Raw genomic sequence first — 15001 nt, forward strand, 5'->3', positions numbered from 1 at the left:
CTCAGAAACACGAGGGAGACCAGACCCTGCTGGTTTCATAATCTGAGCAGTGTGAAATGACAATGACACACACTCATCTGCACATTTTCATTTGAGCATTACTGATGTTAAGTAGCATTCAGATATCATAACAAATTACCCATTATCAGTATAAGAATTTTTAATCACAGTGTTAGGTCTGTCAAGGATTGAGTTTCATGCATTATTAGTTTTTATACTATGTCCAGTTTAAAGTTTGCTCTACTTTGATGCCATTAAGGACAAAAATGCCTGCTTTTTTACCTTAAGTTGTGATCAAAAACTATAGAATATTCAATAATTTTCAAGATTTTAAAACCCTTTAAATACCAGTGTTGATGATAAACCCAGGCCTCCATCTTTTGTTATACTGACAGTAATTTTTCCTTTGTTGTTTTCAATAATAATAATAATAATAATAATAATAATAATAATAATAATAATGATAATAATAATGATAATAATAATTATTATTATTTGTTTTTATTTAACCCAGAGGTGTTGTTTGGAAAACATCGTACATAATACTTTAGATAAATGTGTTGGGAAGTGGATACTTTTGTTCTCTGTGGCTTGTAAGGGTAGTATATAGTTCACTATAGACTCGATAGAAAAATAATCAGAATTCCTAAATTCATCTTTATTGAAACAAAAATTCTTGACATTAACTTTAAACCAGCCAGCATGACTGCAAAATAATAACAGAAAAATATATATTATTTTGGGAAAGAAATGCCCATAATGATTTCTCAAATGTTGTACAACCTTTATTGTTTGTTCAAAAAGGAAAGCACGCTGCTGACCCGTCTTTGTCTTTTCATCTCAGAGCCAGCATGATCTGGACACTGTGGGCATTCTGATTTTCATTACTAACATTAAATCTCTGCGGATGGATTGGCCAGATTCCATGTCTTTCAGGTTGTAAAGATCCAATCTGGAACAGTTGTGCCAGGTCTGAAAAATAGCCTGACCAGTCAGCCTCATTTGAGGAGAAGGAGGCAGTAGCTACGGGCAGGGTTAACTCTTGAACCCGGAGGTCCCCCAGTTTGGAGACTTTGAGAGGCATTGGCAAACACAGTGTGAAATAATGTACTAATCATGAAAGAATATAGTGATGTTGCACATCAAATTAAACAACAACCTTGGCTACAAGACTAAACCTTTTTTGCATGCCCCAAACACAACTCAAACCACAACTAAATTAAAATGACATATCAAACTCTGTACAGCTCTGCTATGTCAACCCACTCACCATATTTCCAGCTCCACTGCTACGAAACTTCATGCAGAACACATGATCGACACCTCAAATGAAAGCAGAGACTCCACAGATTCTGATGATATATGCCAAAGCAGTCTACACCAAAGTATCAGAGAGATAGAGGCCAAAGAATCACAAACACAGAAATCGCTTTTCCAAACTACAGTTATAAAATTTCTCTTTTTCTAAAAGAAATAAAATTCTCCTTTACTACGACACCAAAATTATTCAAATAGACATTGTGGTTGCAGAGATCTACCCATTTTATTATGGGTATGCAATTTTTGAGCAGAAACCTACAAAATAGTCTCAGGGTTCAGAAGGTTAAATTGTACCGGAAGCTGATGGCAATGGCTGGTGCTGGGATAGTGTTTAGCTTGGATATAGCTGTAGTATAGAGACAGTTTTATCAGAGCTGGACCACATTTTTTATTAAAACAAAAGCCAAGAGCCACACTAAAAGCTTTTCTTCAACAACATTTTGGATAGTTACAGCTGGGGTTTAGTTATACCGTCAGCAGGTTTAAACAGTGGCTGCTGCAGGTGTATTGATTAGCTCAGATGTAGCTACAGTATAGCAGCAGTTTTATCTGAACTGGGCCACATTTTTTATTAAAACTAGAGCCACACTGAAAGCTTTTCTAGGGGGAAAAGATGTCTTTGCACCTCTCCCTACCAGCCTTGGCATCAACAAGCTCTGTTTTCTTTGTCTACAGGGAGACTGAAACTGCCATATTCATACCTAAAAGGCTATTCTTGGTCTAAATCCTTCGTACCATCAGTCAGAAGAGCACAGGAACTTATAATCTTTAATCTCAGGATGTTTTCTTAGAGGTATTCCAAAAAGCAGAACTGAACGGCCGAAAAGTGTTAAATTTGTGGATAAATTAGGATATATATTTTTGATTGTGTAATACCTTGAAAAATACTTGCTCCTTGTACTTGTTAACTCATATCTTGTCATATATTTGATATTCTACTTGTAGGCCTATGTGTAGCTACTCGTTATTTGTCTGAAACTTAAATGTGCTGCTGCTGTTCCCTGTCTCAGTCAGGGTGCTCTTTAAGAGGAGATTTTTAATCTAAATGAGGTTTTCTTCTTGTAAAATGAAGGTTGAATGAAAAATAATTCTAAAAACTATGTTGTAGTTTAGTCTTTGAGCTTCAGAGCAGCTGATTGGCTGTCTACGCCCTTCTTACTGCAGAACGTCTTTCTGCTGTATGTTAGTGACCTCTAGTGGTCGATGCCAGTAATTACAGCCAGTTTCATTTGAGCCATGGTGGCAGATGGCAGCTGTGACATGCTGTGATGTGACTCCTTAAGTCAGATTATGTCATCATCATCATTTTGAGGATTGACCTTTATTTGATGCATTTTATATTTTTGTTTTAACATTTTCTTAGAGATTTTTTCACATGTAAATCGGATTACCAAGCGGTAGATAGCCTGGTTATTAAACCATATAAAGAGGCATCCTTTCTGTATTTGTTTACATGATAGTGTTGGATAAATAAAGCGCTGTGATGGACTTTGCTGAAGGCTTACACACATTAGCTCTGTGTTTTGTTCGTGTTTAAAGCGTATATGTCGTCCGTGAAGGCGCTTGGTTAATTGCACGGTGCAGCCAGTATTTTTAGCAGATTTGCCAGAGGCGGGCGGAGCTAAGGAGGCGGGGATGGATGGATGCTGCTGAGGAGAAAGCAGGTGGAGACCTCGGATGTTTACGGGATTCACTTTGCAGAGGGAGGATCACAGGAAGCAGGAATGTAAATTTATTTCATCATTTTGGAGAATATCTCTTATTTGTCGTCCTTTTTTATTCATCGCTGCCTGCTGGGTGCAGAAATCTGCTGCTCGGTGACATCGACAGTCTGAGAAAGGATCCGTATGTCTGTCGAGTCGCTGGAGGTTACGACGATGTGATGCTCCGTCGAAGCTTTTTTCCCTGAAACGTGATATTATGCAGGGAACAAGAGGAGCTGCACGGATTAAAGGGGAACAAAGCATCGGTTTAGAAAACGACTTACAAACTGGCAGGTTAGTGCATGGTTGTGTAGTGCATTGAGGCATGAAATACAAACAAAACAGCGGCGTTAAAGAGCAGAAATGGGATCAAATAGATGAAGTAAAACAAGTAGAAGCCACATCCTCTGGTAAATATGTGCTTTAAATCGATGTGAGCCTGAGGTGAAAGTGCAGATAGTTCCTGCTGATACAGAGTCCAGGCCTTCCTCGTTTGTAGGTGTGAGTCCATGATGGAGGGCAGAGAGCTTGTTTATCAGACAGACTCTCATTCAAGGGCTCATATCAAGCTTCTACTATAAAATGGTAAATAATAAATGTTCAGGACCTGCTGTGGCTTTAAATGCAGACTCTTTGTAGGTTGATTGTGGGATGTAGAGTGAAAAATATTGCTATGAGTAATCAAATTCTCTCAGCCCAGTAACTCTGCCAAAAATAGAGCCTCTATTAAAGGACCTTGGTGTTTTTTCATGTGTTATGTCACTTCCCTGAAGGGAAAATGTCTCATCTGGAGTCAAAATCTGTGCATGAATATGTGCTCATGCATGCATGCATCTCTGAGCCGGCGTTAGGACCCTCCCCCACAGACTGCATCTCTCTTAAGCTCTTCACTGAATACTGTAATCCTCTAATTGAAAACTCTCCCCACTATTTTATCCTCTCATGTTTCATACAACTCCATCCCTCCCTCCCTTCATTGATCCCCGCCCCCGTCCATCTTCTCCACTTTCAGTATTCGCCAACTATGGTTGACCCCTCGGAGGCAGAGGAGCAGACTAAGTGTAAAGGTCCACAGCTTGACACCCCTGTGGTGGTCGCTGAAGACCCTCGACTGCCTGACCAGGCTGATGGAACAACCACAGAGGAAGATGGAGACGCTGGATTCGAGACGCCACCCACCGGCAGTTCTGAGCCAAGCCCATGCCATGCTGCATCTCCACCAGGACCAGACCCTGCCTCTCATCAAGGGTCTCCACAGACTCAGGCGGACAAAGATCAGCCGCCGAAGCTACACCTGGACCTGTACAACTTTGACTCACCAGCCGCCGAGGGCAGCCGCTACGTGCTAACAAGCCCGCGCTCTCTGGAGGCATGTGCGCGATGTGGAGTCAAACCCGTGGAGCTCCTCCCTCGCCCGCTCACTGACTTCGCCCGGGAGGCTCCAGGTCGATCCATGCGTGTGGCGACAGGTCTGTTTGAAGTCTACGAGAGGGATCGGCATGCCAAGCTGAGGCAGTGCCGGGAGGAGAGAGAGAGGATCATCAGAGAGGAGAAGAGGAGGATTCTGCAGGCGACGGTGAACAGCAGCAGTGTCTCGCCCTCTGTGGAGCAGCACAAAGTGTCCTCTGGCACCACACAGTCCCCTAAATCTGGGCCAGCAACCTCCTCCTCCTCCTCCAGCTCAGCCCCTGGACAAACAGGAGCAGCTCTTTTACCCAAACCACCCCCATCTGGCTTTAGCACTTCACCTAAATTTGCTCATTCAGGATCCACTCAGTCAAAGACTGGCTCCACACCATCATTCAAAGGTGGACTACAAGGATCTGCCAAGCATTCTGAACCAGCAAAACCAGCTCATCCTCTCTCATCTGGACCACCTCCTGTTGTTAGGAAGTCTTCAGGAGGTAAAACATCCAATACTTTCCCCAGATCAACACCCAAGCCGCCGTCCTTCCCCAGAGCAAACTCTACATTAACATCTTCAGTGTCTAAACCTGCAGTCCAGAGCCCCAGCACGCCTCTAAACGGCGTGTCAGGGGGGCTTTTCTCTCAGCACAATGGCCATCTGGGATTCCATTCTAAAGTGCGGGGGAAAAGCCATTCATTGGAGTCCTTACAGCGGCGGATTGATCCGGTCTGCTCCTCAGCATCGACTACAACCACCACCACATGCACCTCTTCAGAGTCAGGAGCTTCCTCCTCTTACAGCTGGGATGGAGCTCGAGATCACTGGGCTAAATTCTCCAGTCCCAGAGCTCGCACCATGGCCACGTTTAACTCTCTGATGGGCCGCAGCCTCAGCCTGGGCGACCTTAGCCACTCTCCTCAGACCACACAGAAGGTGGAGCGCATCGTGAAGGAGGTGAAGAGACGAGGCTTGAAGGCCGTGTCAGAACGTGATCGGAAGATCGCAGCTCTGATGCTGGCAAGGTACCAGGAAGAAGACATCATGAGCCAGACTAGATATGTGGCGCACCTTCAGTGGGACAGCGAACGCAGGATGGAGGAGCTGCGGCGTGAGCAGGAGGAGAGGGAGAAGCAGAAGGCAGTGCTGGAGTGTCAGCGGGTGTGGCAAACGCAGGTGTCGATACGTCAGAGACGACTCAGCCAGCAGGAGAAACAATCAGCTGCCGCAAAGATGAGACAGGCAGAGGAGAGTGAAGAGCGGTGGAGGGAGCTGGCAGAGCAGCAAGAGCGAACCCGTCTGCTCAGGCTGCAGCAGGCTGCACGGGAGGAGAGGCACAAGAAAGCCCTGCAGGAGCAGAACCTGAAGGCCTTGGAGGAGGAGAGGGCTGCCATGCTGGAGCAGGAGAGGCTCCTGCTGAAGGAGAAGCTCACCATTGCCGAGCTGAAGAGGCAGGAGAAGGAGCACCAGGTGCAGGAGGACCGACGTGGCCTGAACAAAGCAGAACGGAGACGCCACGCTGCCCTGATCCAGGAGATTGCCCGCAGGGAACAGGAAGAGAGGGAAGAGGCCAGAAGGGTGGCAGAGGAGAAACTCAGCCGCTCCTTGGAGAATTACGAACAGATCGTCGAGCGGCGAGGCCAGGAGCTGAAGGAGAAGGCCAAGCGTGAGGAAAAGCAGATCCAGAAAGCACGCAAAGCTGCAGAGAGGCGTGAGAAGCAGCAGCAGCAGCTCCTGGAAGCCCGCGTGAAGGAGGCCGAGAAACGAGCCCAGCAGGCCGCTCTGGTGGCCGAGGAGCGGGCCAAGGAGAAGGCTCAGCGGGCCGTTCAGAGCCGGCAGGAGAAGGAGCGCCTCCAGAGGCTCAACAGGCAGCGTGTGGAGGAGGAGGAGAAGCAGAGGCGTCTGGAGCTGCTGCAGTCCATCGAGAGGAAGCTGGAGAAGAGCGAGCAGATCTTTAAGGAGAAGAAAGCAGTGCTGGAAAGTGCCCGATCTGTGGCCCGGGCTTCATTTCACGTACGAGACAAGGTGCGTGAGGAGACGAACATGCGTACGTTTGATAAAATGGCTCTGGAGGCTCAGCTTAAAGCCAGCCTGGATGAGAAATAATGTCATGCTCGCCTTCACTGTGGCCCTCATCAGCTTTATTCCTCTTACCATAAGTGTTTTTTCTCCCATTTTTACCCTTGGTTTGTTAACATTTTAGATCAGTTTTTACAAAAGCAAACCAAATCATTTCCTATCATGGATGTAATGAGACTACAATCTATCACAGCTGTCTAAAATCAACACTGCAGCCTGTGTAGGACAAACAGACTTCATATAAGCGAGGAAGCACTGGAACACAACCCCCTCTCTCTCTCTCTCTCTCTCTCTCTCTCTCTTTCTCTCTCTCTCTCTCTCTTTTTACCCCCTACTCTGTCTATCTCTGACTGAAAGCTGTGCAGGAATTGAAAAGAGTCATTGTTTACCAGGAAGCACAACTCCATGACAACTGCACAGGCTTTTAAACGGAGCACTCAGCAAGGGAAAATTAAGAGCAAATGGTCCTAGTCCCCCAAAGCAACAGAGGGATCCTTTTTGTACACAAAGCTGGATATAGCATGGGAGTAAAGCTCCCAGCTGGACACGTGTCTGCGCTGTACCGCTGACACTGCAGCACAGGACGGCCGTGCACGAGGCCTGTGCTGATGAAGCATCAGCAGGACTGTACTTCCTCCCTCTTCCTCCCTTCAAGGACTCCCCCCGTCTCTGCTCGTCATGTCAGATTACAGTAAATATTGAAACCCTCTGAGAGACAGCCACCTCTGACTCCTCTGCAGTCGTCTGCTCCCAGCATCGTTTCCTGGTGACTCAGTCAAGGTCAGCAGGTACGAGATTTTACTGCTTTTACCTTAAAAACACATGTTCAAACTGAATGAGGAAAAAGGCTTTTACTTGTTAGCCAACATGCAAGCCAACAGCAGGTTTTACAGACCCCTGACTGTGTTAATCCCACAATCTCAGATTAAAAAAAGACAGAAGAGAGAGATGCACATGGGATTTTGCCCTCAGATGAAGGTGTTGCCATAGTGATAGAAATCAGGATGCAGAAGGAAAATGTGAGCAGAGAGGGTGCGTGGGAATATGAGGAGGCTGCTGGTGGGGAGGAGGCTCTCTGATGATTTTTATGCAGAGCGTTTATGGAAAAACATGGCGTCATTTTGTTAGATCTTATGGAGTTATAGGAGTCACACTAGGGCTGGGCGATTATGGCAAAAATCGTGATTAATTGACCATGATTGCGATTAATGAACAATTATTCCACCTCCAGCCTCTGACTCTGTTTGTTCTATAAAATGTTAGAATAATTTTCAAATGAATAAATGAAAGGAGCATGCAGAGATTATCAATTTATGGTTATTTATTGAGTCAACTGAAATCAAAATACTCATCAGCTGAAATGAAACTAGCACTTCTCCTCTTGGGTTTCAAGCAGGCTACATGCCTTGCAACACCTGGCTACCTATCGTGTGACTACACAGCTAGTTGTTTTAAAGGGGGTGGTACATTATTAGAGAGAGATATTACAAGGGAAAAACATTGAAATAATTGACATGGCAGGTTTACGTCGGTTATAGGCTCTAAATGTCAGTTTTGATTATTTTTTGATTACTTGCCCAGCTCTAAGTCACATAACTGAATTTTTACAAATATTCTAGGGCTAGCAAATGAGCTAACGAACTGCATTAAATAGCTGAATTACTGTCCACCTTATTCCTAGCACCCGTGATACCTTGTATGAATTCTAGGTGTGACTTCCAGCGACTGCTGTCATCGTTGTTCTCCATAATAACACAACAGTAATCCTGGTTATTGAATCAGTTCAGAGATAAGTGTTTGAACCTCATCAATTGCACCTCAAACAGGATAATGTGATTATTCCTTTGCCCTCTATGATCAAGGGATGGGAGGATGATACCAGGAAATTGTCCAAGACTCAGATAACATACACTAGCATTTTTAAATAACTTTACTAGCTGCATTTTAGTATTTACAAAGTAAGAAGGTCATAGCATTTTGTTAAGAAGACAATGGTTTGGTTCCAGAAGTAAAAGTCCCATTTTTTTTCCTTATAACTCATTTCTTTATTAGCCACATTGTCCAAAGTATACAGGTTAGAGTTAACACGAACTACTTGAGGGTGAAATTATGATATGCATTACATCCAGGACGTATCCAGACCCCTTTCAGAGCCTTTTTGGAGTTTCTAAAAAAAAAAAAAAAAAAAAAAAAACTCCTTGTAAAAGCCAAGTGGGCTTTCATGTCTTTTGCACTGAGGAGTCTTCCATCTAACCACTCTGCCATAAAGCCCAGATCAGTGGAGGGCTGCAGTGATGATTGTCCTTCTAGAACTTTGTCCTTTCTCCACACAGGATCTCTGGAGCTCAGTCGGAGTGACCATCAGGTTCTTGGTCCCTTCTCTCGGTCCCCCTCTCTTACTAAGACCCTTTTACCCTGAGCTGGTTACCCTGGCTGGGTAACCAGCTCCTGGAAGAGTCCTGGTTGTGCCAGACTTCTTCTGTTTGAGAATTATGGAGGCCACTGAGCTCTTGGGAACCTTCAATGCAGCCGAACTTTTTTCTTTGCTGCTGTAGGCAGAATCTGGACTCATCGCTGATCATAACAGGATCCAGTCCAATCAGTCAGAGTCAGTAGCAACAGCAGAATGAGCTAGAAGATTTTTCAAGTTGACCATGGGCTGACACCTTTCATTCGACTGGTGATGGTCGGTCCGTCAATATGCTTTCATCCAACCAAGATTCCTGTTCACCTGTTCTAACAGCGGAGTGTGCAGCCTGGGAAATAAACAGGCTTTCCAGCGGTGTAAGATTTATGGCCAAGAAGCATTGTTACAATGAAGGAGTCATCTATCAAAACACACATTTCCTTACTTTTTGTTCATTTATAGGGTTAGGTTTATATTTAAATATCAGCAGAGATTTTCAGATCTGTCAATACCTTTAATTAACTTTAAAGCTAAAATCATGCTGATAGTATCGTACATCCTTAGGACAAACTCATCTTTTCTACCTCTGCTGTATCACCAAAGGTCCACCCATCATCACATCTGCAGCAGACGGCCCAGGAATGATGAGGATACCTAATTAAGGGTTACAATCAGTTTAATTTTTATCATTTTTAATTTCTAAAGAAAATTTACATTCTGTTCATACTGACAGTGTTGAAAATTTCTTATCAGTGCCCTGGGTTGTGAATTAAAGTCAAAGAGATGTAGTCATGATAATAATGATGGTCCATACCTGATAAATACCACAAAAATAGTTTAATAAATCACTACGTTTGGAGATTTGTCAACCATTTTTGAGACAGGTATACCTCTTCTTTTGTAGCTGATCTCTTTTTATTTTGCTGTTACTTTTTTTTTTTTTTTTTTTACAAATTTTGACTGCTAGTTTCTCTTCATTTCCATGATTTTATATTCTGCAAACGTTTTATTTGATATTCCCCTCATGTGAATGTTCTAATTTTGTTTTGGTTTTTTTTGTATATCCAGTTTTACTAATTTATTCTTCTATTTATATCTATTCTTACCAGTTTTTCTTGTATTTATTTCTCTTTTACATCCAAATGTATTTACCCATTCATTGGCAGATTTGTTCTTTATGACCCTCCTGTGACTACATACTATCTTTATTAGTGTAATGCAGTGATTGTACTGCAGCGGCCATCGTCCTCTGCTCTTGTTCAAGGAGAAATCCTTGAAAATCCTCACCTACATGTCCTCCTCTCTGTCCCTGCAGCTCGTGTTGGGGTCTTTCAGCTCGTAGAAAAATCCAGAATGAGTTTAAAATGCAGCTTTAGAGCCGCCGAGGACTGACAGGCTTACAGCTCCAGCTGAGCCCCGCTGTTCCCACCGCGTAATCAGGGGGAGGTGATGTGAGGTTACAGGCATGAGGCAGCAGATTTATAGCTGCTTATCATGCTGAATGAAAAAATAGAGTCCTAAAAGGGTTTTATTAAAATGCTGTGGAGAAAATGAAGGCTGCAGAACATTGAAACCACGTGTTTGGAGATGAAATTTAATGCATAATGAAAAAAGATAACAATATTAGACCAGGCTGAGTGGACAAGTTCATGGCTGAAAATCTTTTTTTACTCCCTGCTGTTACTTGGATCAATAACATCAAAGCTATGTTATCTAAAAGCTGAGTACTGGTACTTTTTAATCCAGGATATAGAGCATGTTTCCCAACTAAATAACCATGGAAACCCTGAGAGGAATATGTTTTATTTTACTCAGTTTTTCCTGAGATCTCATCTTGTTTATCTTGTTTACTCTGTATAAGAAGATCACTTCTTTTCCTCTGATACAAAGTTACTCTGCCTTCAAATCAAACCCATAAAATGGAAAAGTCAAGTTGTCCAGTCATGAACAGAGCCTGGCATCATAGTTGTAACTATATGGAAACACTGTTGCATGGCAACAACATGGTTACTAAAAGATAGCAAGGCTAACATTATTTCTTTGTATTTAAATGTCACTTGGAGGAACAAGAGACTAGACAGCAAAGGTGGGGAATCTAGATCAACATTTGCTCCGTCTGATCCTGTTCGTGGCTTAAACTGAAGTCCAAGGCTTAATCTTTCCTGCAAACATTATCAAACATGTCACTACTCGTGAACTTGACGCTTTCAGTAAAATTAAATCTGAAATGTGGCAAATACCATAAGAGGGGGTGTTCATATGTTCCTTCCTGGTGAACACAGTTAAAACTACTCCATTTGAAGGCAAGGATAAGGCCACAAGATCTTTGAAAACTATAGGAAATTTCTTGTAATGACAGGAAAACATAGGCTGTACATCACTCTGCAGAACTTTTAAGCATGTTTGTGCTCAGAGTTGAGGCTGACATAAGGAGCGTCATAGTGAGTAACCCTGCCTGAGGAAGGATTGACTATCAGAGGTAGTTTAGCAACAGTTGCTATGAGAGGAGAGCCAAGAAAGGGTCCGTTGTGCAGAAACTCATCTGCTGTGAAAAATGGTGACCTTTGTGGTGTGGTGGTCTTGAAGAGAGTGACGTACAGACTGTCTCTTGTTTCAGAAAATCTTCTAACACTTTAACAGAAGGTTTTTTAGGTTTGTCAAGTGGTTACGATTTTTGCTTATTTTCTATAGTTAAATAACAGTTCATTTCCCCATGTTGAAAATTCTGAATTTTGCATTAAAGTCGGTTTCTGTTTCCTTTTAGATTTTTGTATAGTTACGCTATTTTTTACGTTGGTAGTCTTAATCTAAGGGTAATTGACCGAGGCTGATCAAGTGGCAACTGGACTGGTTCCAAGTTCTTGAAGACGTTTCGCCTCTTCTTCGGTGAGGGTCATTAACTTCCTGTTTGGATACAGACCTGCTTTTATTTTGATACTGGAAAAAGGAACATTCAGTAGATCAAAGATTATGAAATGAATTCAACCACAGAAAAAGGAAAGTTGTTACCGAATGAAAAGGAAATAATGGAATATAAAAAAGGAAAATGTTTGATATCAAAAGGTGTTGATGACTTTTGACCAGGCGTGAAAAGTAACTAAATACATTTACTCAAATTACTGTAACTGAGTAGTGTTTTTAGGGTTCCCCAAAATCTTTTTGTTCATTTTTAAATCGATACTTTTACTTCCACTTAAAACTGGTTTAACCAGAGTAACTGCACTTTTTCTTGAGTACTATTGTACTTTTTCCACCTCTGTTGACTACATAGTAGCACACAGCCAGAATGATTCCACTTCACATCTCAAGACAGCCGTTGTTCCCCATCATGCCCTTGGGCAGAGTGATTTGACATGTTTAGTTGTGTTTGCATGTTACCTGTAGTACAGTGATCCCTGCTGGGGTTCTTTAGTTAATGTTTATGATGGATTGTTGTTGTTTTTGATGTTAGGCACATTTGCACCATGAGTGAAGTTATCCACTGAGTTAATATTTCCACCTGTGACTTTAGGTGCTTCTTCAGTGAGTATGCCTTGCTTTGAGCTTGACTCTGGTTTATTCTTGTCAGAGGAGACCCACCTAATCACAGATGTTTAAGAGTTAATACGGCTCTGTCATACTGTAAAATACTTGACACTTTAAAACTGTAGTTTAACTAAAGGTTGTATGGATCAGTATAGAAACTTAAAAGTTTTAAATTTAACTATGACTTTAATTAATTCTGCTTTTCATTTTTTCTGTGTATTTTACTTTGGTATAGAGGTGTGACTTTACCTGAACGACCTGGCTGGAGATCTATTCTCTTGCTCTTCTTTCCAAAAAGAAAGATCAGATTTTACCATATAACTCCCCAGTAGCTAACCAGTACTCAAAGTAAGCTTTAAATAAAATACTTCTTACTATAACTTGAGTAGATTTTCAAACCAGTACTTTTATTTTTACTTAAGTAAATTTAAACCTGAGTAACTGTACCTTTACTTGAGTAGTCGTGTACTTTTTCCACCTCTGCTTTGACGTGTCCACTGAGCTGTCTGATAGGTTAATCCTCCAATTAACAACCTAAATTGACTCAAATTAATGCTGACAGCGCATTTTTCCCCCAGAAGCATCCTTTCTGTAATGTAAGACACTTTGAATAACAACCTGGGCCTGGCAGGGGCAAGAACAACATCTAGTAGACTCTGTGTGATCAGTGCAGTTCTCTAAAGTTCCCATCTCACCCTCTATGGAGCGCTCCATCATGGCTATGAGGCTTTGTCTGCTCTGAGGGTGTCAGAATTATACACCAAATATTAACTGGAATTATAGTAACACTTACTAGTTTAGACAGAGGTTTTTCTTAAGATCAGCTTGTGTCAACCTATTTGCTTTGAGTTTTATAAATTAAACAAATTTGTGTTGATTTTTAACAGCAGCATATCTCTAATTTGCTATTTATCGTTATTTTTTTCATTTGGGGGATGAGAAAAAATCTTACTGCTCTAAAGCTTGCACTGCTGCAGGAATCCAAATCTTTTTGTACCTATTAGTCATTAAGACAAGTTACAACAGGGCTTATAGCAAAAAGAAAGAGTGTTTCTCTTTAAGAGTTGATTTATTTGTGCATGTTTGAGCTCAGAATACTCACGGATTCTGGGAAGTGATGCAGCACATTAGTAAAGCTCTGATTACTGATCTGTGGTTCATCTCTTCAACCTTAAGAAGCAGATATCATATGAGTGTAACAAACCCTGCCCTTTGAAATAGACACTATAATGACTGAGAGTCTAGCCAGATGATAATAAGGATATTTTTTAAGTTGGTAAAACTGTGCTCCATCTTAGCACCAGTATTAAGTCAATTGATTTATGATAAAACACTGCAGGCTCAGTTCGCCCTCCAGTAGCTCATTGATTTTCAATTATTTTATACATTTATTACCAGAACAACCCAAAGTGTTTAGATATGATTCATAAACCTTTAGCTTTATATCAGACATACAAAGGTTCTTTAAGCTTCTAACTAACCCTTCCTTTAAATAGAAACCAAACTGCTGGGCCACTTTTCAGAGGAAAAACTGCTGCTAGGGTCCAAATCTCAACACGCAGTATTTGTTAGATAATGTGTATGCATAGGAACTACCATGTACAGGCTCAAATTAAGGTAAAACAGTTTTTTTTATTGGACAATCTGGTGCCAGATGATACATGTGAGGCCAGCTTTCATCACCACAGAGCTCAAACCTGACTGCCCACTTTGTCCACGTTTGTTGACTTCATTAGTAGCAGCCGACAGCTGAAATATGCTGTAAAAAGTGGGCACCAGTTAGAGATACTGAAGTACAGGACTAGTATTATCTGTGGACCTCTGATCATTCCTGATGTTAGTGATTGGTGTGGTGCATTTTCACAGGATAAGCAAAGTCTTTTTTGATGGAAAACATAAAGGTGCTGCATGCCTGCAGCAATGAAAAGTTTAAAAAAAGAGCATGAAAAGCTGCACAGACCATAAAAACATATTTACCACCTTTGATTACAGAGATGCAAACTCGTACGGAATAACTATTTCCTGTTGACCTCTGTGTGTGCTGAAATATGGTTGGTAATTTTCCCTGGAATTTTTACTTAGCAGATTACAGACATGATGAATCTGGATTAAAAAAACAGATTTCCTGCACGATTACAAATTACCAGAGGTCCCAAGGTAATTCTAGCCCCTTAAGAAGAGGGCATTAGATTGTGGGATAGTGTATTCTTTCATTTATGAAACAACTGTTATGGATCGATTTCACAGAGGGGGAAAAGCTGTTAAAAGTGGCCTCCATGCATTTTAAAATTTTCATTAATTTCCCATGTCTCTATTTCCAGTGCTTGTTCTCCACACTGCTGTAGTCTCAGTGACTGTCTGTGATTTATACCGACACTAATCACCCTCTCTTGTTCCTTTCTGCAGGTGGTGGAGATGAAACTGCGCTGTTGTTGAAACCTACGTCCTCTTGTAAGAGCCTTTCTTCACTCTGAGCTTTATCAAACACTAAAGGTCTCTCCTCTGATGGAAACAAAACCTCCATATCAAGACTTTCTAGTCATTTCAAACCAGTAATAGTGC

The 15001-nt window shown here is 42.0% G+C and overlaps 1 protein-coding gene across 2 annotated transcripts; it reads left to right on the forward strand.

Moving 5' to 3' along the window:
- Positions 1-2967: 2967 nt before the first annotated feature.
- On the forward strand, positions 2968-14977 carry ccdc177 (coiled-coil domain containing 177). Of its 2 annotated transcripts, XM_041811841.1 has the most exons (3): positions 2968-3317; positions 4036-7295; positions 14846-14977. In XM_041811841.1, exon 2 carries the CDS (start codon positions 4048-4050, stop codon positions 6532-6534), a length of 2487 nt encoding a protein of 828 aa, XP_041667775.1. In that variant the 5' UTR covers positions 2968-3317; positions 4036-4047; the 3' UTR covers positions 6535-7295; positions 14846-14977. The 2 variants fall into 2 exon arrangements, 1 of the variants encoding a protein (XP_041667775.1); XR_005993265.1 differs by lacking the exon at positions 4036-7295 and having other exon boundaries at positions 14846-14957.
- The last annotated feature ends 24 nt before the right edge of the window (positions 14978-15001 follow it).

The sequence above is a fragment of the Cheilinus undulatus genome, linkage group 18 (genome assembly GCF_018320785.1).
Source record: "Cheilinus undulatus linkage group 18, ASM1832078v1, whole genome shotgun sequence".
Taxonomy (NCBI): Eukaryota; Metazoa; Chordata; class Actinopteri; order Labriformes; family Labridae; genus Cheilinus; species Cheilinus undulatus.

Coding starts and splice junctions, on each gene's coding strand:
- ccdc177 (XM_041811841.1), top strand. CDS start 4,048: ATGGTTGACCCCTCGGAGGCAGAGGAGCAGACTAAGTGTAAAGGTCCA.